The 6,036-nt window shown below is 52.0% G+C and overlaps 2 protein-coding genes across 2 annotated transcripts in view; one reads left to right on the forward strand and one right to left on the reverse strand.

Annotated features, from left to right (window-relative positions):
* PI4KA (phosphatidylinositol 4-kinase alpha) overlaps nucleotides 1-1,855 on the reverse strand; it is a 147,239-nt gene extending 145,384 nt beyond the window's left edge. The window contains exon 1 of the mRNA XM_017518624.2: nucleotides 1,630-1,855. Coding sequence (XP_017374113.1) covers nucleotides 1,630-1,773 — 144 coding nt within the window. The 5' untranslated portion in view covers nucleotides 1,774-1,855. The remainder of the gene's footprint in view (nucleotides 1-1,629) is intronic.
* A 173-nt stretch (nucleotides 1,856-2,028) lies between these two features.
* The window catches only part of SNAP29 (synaptosome associated protein 29), a 27,411-nt gene continuing 23,403 nt past the window's right edge, over nucleotides 2,029-6,036 (forward strand). Inside the window, exon 1 of the mRNA XM_017518630.2 lies at nucleotides 2,029-2,385. Coding sequence (XP_017374119.1) covers nucleotides 2,149-2,385 — 237 coding nt within the window. The 5' untranslated portion in view covers nucleotides 2,029-2,148. The remainder of the gene's footprint in view (nucleotides 2,386-6,036) is intronic.

Here is a 6,036-nt window from a genome sequence, read left to right on the forward strand (position 1 = left end):
AGGAGAATTGCCTGAACCCAGGAGGCGGAGGTTGCAGTGAGCCGAGATCGCGCCATTGCACTCCAGCCTGGGTAACATGAGTGAAACTCTGTCTCCAAAAAAAAAAAAAAAACTAGCACTATGCTCCATTAGTCAGACTATCTGATGATAACGGTGATCATAGGTACCCATGCGCCTTTTTGTTGATCTTCACAACACTCCCGTGAAGTACTATCCTGTTTTCGACAGGAGATAGCAAAGTATCAGAGAAGGGAACTGACCTGTCTAGAGTCACACTAGTGCAAGCAAGCGATACAGGATTTAAATTCAGAGGTCCTATTTTCCAAACTCATGTCCTTTCCATTGCATTGTACTCCCTCTTTAGCTAGAAGTCAGGTTAGCACCAATCTGCCAGGACCTCCTCACTCTGAAGGTGTGTGATAAAATCAGGTTTGAGAACCAACAAAGCCAAGGACCAGGTCACTCTGCCAAAAGTGCCTAAAACAGCCTTTCAGCTTCACTCATCAGCAGAGAGCCACAAAACCACTCCCAAATGCAGCAGGCTGGTCTCCAGTCACCACTGTCTTCTAACCTTGTTGGAAAACATCCTCCTCCTATCTGCCAAAAAGTTGAGTGGGAAAGTAATTCCATCCCTTCAGGGCTAAACACTGTGCTGAATCTCATCACACACTGGTGGGTGAATAAAGCTGCCATTTACTGCTCACCCACTGTGTGCCTACCCCTGTGCAAGACGCTTTATGCTAGAACTCATTTAATTCTCAAGAACAACCTCTTTTTACAGGAAAGGATACAGAGGCCCTAAGAGTTAAACTAATTTGCTCAAGAGGATACGCTAAGTGCCAGTGCAGAGAACAAATTTAAGTCTGACTCTAAAATCTGTGCTCTTTCCAGATCTCAAGGCACATCACTGAGTTGCCTTTCACCTTTCTCCCAAGGTGAGGTTTGCTCTGTCACGACTTCACCTTTCTCTTCTGAAGCAATCCCGAGTTCACTTCTCTGCCCACTGACAGTTCACTCTCCCTTCCCTGACACTGTCCCTTCTGCCAACCCACAATCTTTTACCCAGTCTAACGCCCCCAGCCTCGTAGAATAACACTGCGCAATTGGTTTACAGTCAGAAATAACTTTCAGCAGTGTTTCGTCTCCTGGCCACCACAATCAGGTGAAGCCGGTAAAGCAAGTAAAAGCATCCCCATTTTACAAGAAAGGCATCTTCCCAAGCTCTCGTATTAAAAAGCAGGTGAAATCGGGAGCAGAGCCCCACGTCTTGACCCCTGGTCCTCTGCTCATCCCACTGCTCCTCACTGATGCCTGCGACCCAGCCTTCACCCCCGCGATGTCACAAGATGCTCGGTGGGCCAGCAGCTCACTTCCCCGCCTCGCCCACGACCACCCACCTGCAGCTGTGGCGAAGGCCCCGCCGACCCCTCCCCCACGACCCTTATCTTTTTACCAGCCCCTCCCTCTGGAGCCTCCTTCCCCCGCCAGATCCCAACCCTCAGGCGCCCCCTCCCGCACACACTGCCCGCGATCCCTGTCTCGGCCTCCCGTAGACCCTCATCCAGCCTCCCCCCTTTGCCGCCCCAGCCCCTCCTCCTGTCAGCCCGCGGCCGAGCCCGCCGACGTTACCTTCTCCAAGGATGCTGGTCTCTGCACCGCCAGGGAGCGGGCCAGGGACAGGACCGTGTTGAAATAGAAACCCCGCGAAGCGCTGGAGCCGGAGCCGGAGCCGGAGCCGGAGCAGCCGCCTCCCCGGGCCGCGGCCGCCGCCATCACCTCACGCGCCGCGCCGCTGCCCGCCGGCTCCCTGCTCCCGGCCCGCGAGCGCCCAACCTCAGGGCGCAGGCGCAGCCGCATCCGGCTTTCCCGCCACGTGACCTCTCAGTTGCAGACACTATGTAGGGCGTGGCTGCGGGGCGGGCCCACCGCTGCAGGGGAGAGAGGGGATGGGCAGAGGCTTGGTTGCGCGCGCCGGAGGTCCCCCCAGCCGACCTACGAGATGGTCGGCTCCGAGGGCGGGGCCACCTGCGCGCAACGCGCGGAAGGAGTTCGCGCTGCCACTGCAGGGTCGGCGGGCGGGGCGACGCCCTAGACGGCGGTCGTGGCGCTGCTTCTTCTCCTTTCTGGACGGTGAGCCGCGCCGGCACCATGTCGGCCTACCCCAAAAGCTACAATCCGTTCGACGATGACGGGGAGGACGAAGGCGCCCGGCCAGCCCGGTGGAGGGACGCCCGGGACCTCCCCGACGAGCCCGACGAGCCCGCGGACAGGCAGCAGTACCTGCGGCAGGAGGTGCTGCGCAGGGCTGAGGCCACGGCCGCCAGTACCAGCAGGTCCCTGACCCTCATGTACGAGTCCGAGAAGGTTGGGGTCGCCTCTTCCGAGGTGAGCCTGGGGCAGGGCTGGTGTGGACACGCTGGTCTCTGCGTTGTCAGACGGAGACGAGAAATGTTTTGCTCACGATCTTTTGAGAATTCTCGAGTTGCCTGGCATAGATTCTTGCACCTTAGTGACTCAATGGCGTGTAACAATCTGTTAACTATGTAAAGGCATGTGCATCTGGAGTACTTGAAGAGGGCAGTTTACCCCAGAAATCTTCCTTAGCTATTAGTCTACTTAGTTGATTTTTTTTCTTACGCCTAGTTCACAGGTAAACTCCAGATTATTTTCTGTCCAGGTGAGTAAAAATTCTGAACAGCAGGGCCTGGGTTATGGAAATGGAGAGTCCATTTCTTCGACATTATTTTCTGGGCAAAAGTCCTGTACGAGGTTTTGGCTGTTCTTCCGGGAGTGAGCCAGTGACCCTGTGCCTGCAAGTGTCAGGTGATACCTTGAAGAATCGGAGCAAGTGGTCCACAGGTTCTTCCCGCATCATTGACCACATCTTCACCTAACCAGTAGAGGTATTGAAGTCCCGTCTACCCAGACAGCTGCGGAGTTGGCTAAAACCTGAATTTGGTTGAGTCCATGGCCTTACCTTTACTTCCGAAATCCTAGACACATAGTGTGTGGGTTAAGAGTCTGTTGCTGCAACTCATCTTAATCAGTTCTTTCTAGCTTTAGATTTCAGAGAGTAGTACCTTCAATGACAATTTTTTTTTTTTTTTCTTTTTGAGATAGGGTCTCCATCTGTCACCCAGGCTGGAGTGCAGTGGTGCGATCTCAGCTCACTGCAACCTCCGCTTCTCGGGTTCAAACAATTCTCCTGCCTCAGCCTCCCAAGTAGCTGGGACTACAGGCAGGCATCACCACACCCGGCTAAATTTTTTTGTATTTTTGGTGGAAGTGGGGTTTCTCCATATTGCCCAGGCTGGCCTCGAACTCCTGACCTCATGTAATCCGCCCACCTCAACCTCCCAAAATGCTGAGATTACAGGCGTGAGTTGAGAATTATTCTTTATTTACACACCACATTCTCCCTTCAGCCTACTAATGAAACAGTTTTATTTGGACAGAGAAAAAAAAAGTTTAAAAAAATATAATAAGCCAGGCACGGTTGCACTTCTGCAATCCCAACAATTTGTGAGGCCGAGGTAGGCAGATCACTTGAGCCCGGGAGTTCAAGACCAGCAAATGAAACTCCGTCTCTACAAAATTTAAAAATTAGCCAGGCATGAAGGTACGCGTCTGTGGTTGCAGCTACTCAGGAGGCTGGGGCATAGGATGGCTTGAGCACAGGATGTCAGGCCTGCAGTGAGCCATGTTCATACCACTGCACTCCAGCTTGGGCGACCGAGCAAGACCCTGTCATTTCCCCTTGCTCTTTTCTTGGGTTACTTCCCTTTCCCACCACTCTCTGTTAATGTATCCCTCATTGATTCACCTCCCTGTGTTTAGTGTTTAACCATTGTTGGGTTTTTTTTGTTTTTTTTTTTTTTAGATGGAGTTTCACTCTTGTTGCCCAGGTTGGAGTGCAGTGGTGTGAACTCAGTGCACTGCAACCTCTGCCTCCCAGGTTCAAGTGATTCTCCTGCCTCAGCCTCCCGAGTAGCTGGGGTCTGCTACCACACCCAGCTAATTTTTTGTATTTTTAGTAGAGATGTGGTTTCACCATGTTGGCCAGGCTGGTCTTGAACTCCTGACCTCAGGTGATTCATCCGCTTTGGCTTCCCAAAGTGCTGGGATTACAGGCGTGAGCCACTGTGCCTGGCCTTTTTTTTTTTTTTTTTTAAGACAAAGTCTTATTCTATTGCCCAGGCTGGAGTGCAGTGGCATGATCTTGGCTCACTGCAACCTCCACCTCCCCGGTTCCAACTATTCTCCTGCCTCAACCTCCCGAGTAGCTGGGATGACAGGCACCTGCCACCATGCCTGGCTAATTTTTGTATTTTTAGTAGAGACGGGATTCCGCCATGTTGGCCAGGCTGGTTTCAAACTCCTGACCTCAGGTGATCCACCCACCTCAGCTTCCCGAAGTGCTGGGAAGACATGAGCCACCGTACCTGGTCCTAACCTTGTTGAGGAGATTTTGTTTGTAGTTCTTAAATTTCATACCTACGGGATTCCTCTGTTCCATTCTAAATGGGAAGTCCTGACTTAGATTTTGGAGGGTTGCCTGAGATTTTAGGGCCTTGGTGAATGGGTCATCTGATTAAGGATCACAAGCCCAAGCAAGTCAACTAAGAGCTATTTGAGGAGACATCTTTGTAAACCGAGAACAAATGAAGCAGGAAATCAGAATGGTTCAAAGTAGGGCATCGTGGCGGAGGATGAACTTGAATCTAGCTTTTATGGCTGAGGTTTACACAAGAAGAGTGAGAATGAGGGATGTTCTTAGGGAAGACAGGTGAATATGCAAACACACTGGCCCAGCAGCAGAGCTCCTGGGTGCAGAGGAGGCAAGTGATGAACTGGGTGTGTTAAAGGACAGGTGGTAGAGGAGGTAGCTTAGAAGCCCTTGGAGTTCAGAGGGAAAGTTCTGGTCTCATAACTCAGGAGAGGCAAAAACATAGCAGGTGGGAGTTGTTTGATATAGATTGTGATGACATGCCCCATGCTGCTCTCAAAGGTCTTTCTATGCAGTGGGGACTGTGAGAGCAGAGGCAGAATGGCACCTCAGGCATATCAGGCTTGGCCAGGCCAGGCATTGCTGTGAGAGGTACAGTGTGGTCATAACTGGGCAGGTGACAGGTGCTTTTGTCATTGAGACGACCCGTTGGAATTTTCCAGGATTGGATCAGTTCTCAATTATGAGAGGCCCTGGGAGTCAGGAATGACCTGCATCCCCACCCCACCTGGTAGTTTTTTGTCTTTTGATTTGGGGAGGTTTTTTGAGATGGGATCCCACTCTGTCACCCAGGTGCGATCTTGGCTCACTGCAGCCTCTGCCTCTAGGTTCAAGTGATCCTCCTGCCTCAGCCTCCCAAGTAGCTGGGACCACAGGTGCACACCACCATACTCGACTAATTTTTGGTATTTTTGATGGAGAGGAGATTTGCCATGTTGCCCAGGCTAGTCTCGAACTCTTGAACTCAAATCATCTGCGTACCTCGGCCTCCCAGTGCTGGATTAGAGGCCTCCAAGCTGTCTGGCCTCCAGGCTGTCTTTGAATAGCTCTAATCACTCTTTCATTCCCTTTGGTGTTGGGATGGGGGCAGGGAGTATGAGCTCTTCCAGCCCTCAGTGCACAAAGTGGCTTGCAGCAGATTCCAGTGTACCCCGCTAACCACCCCACTTAGACGGGTGCCTCCTGGGTAGCCAGCACTGTGAAACATGCCAACACAGGACAGATTTATGTCGGAGATGAGGACTTTACAAATAGTATTAGTTTGGGAGGATCATAATTCAGTCCCAGCTTGGCAGGAAAATGACTTAGTTAAGTCACCTCTAGCGAAGGGAACGGCCGTTCTCCTACTGTGAAACCTGGCAAGGTTTGTTTCTCACAAAGGCTCAGGCCACAGGCCATGACCACAAAAGAACAGAGAAGTAGCCTGAGCAGGGCAGGTCCCACCGGGCTGACCTGGTAGGTGCTTTATAGAACTACAGGGAGACCTGTAAGCCACCCATCTCTTTCTCTATTTGGTAAGCATGATTTCT

This window comes from Cebus imitator, unplaced genomic scaffold (assembly GCF_001604975.1).
Source record: "Cebus imitator isolate Cc_AM_T3 unplaced genomic scaffold, Cebus_imitator-1.0 Scaffold690, whole genome shotgun sequence".
Lineage (NCBI taxonomy): Eukaryota > Metazoa > Chordata > Mammalia > Primates > Cebidae > Cebus > Cebus imitator.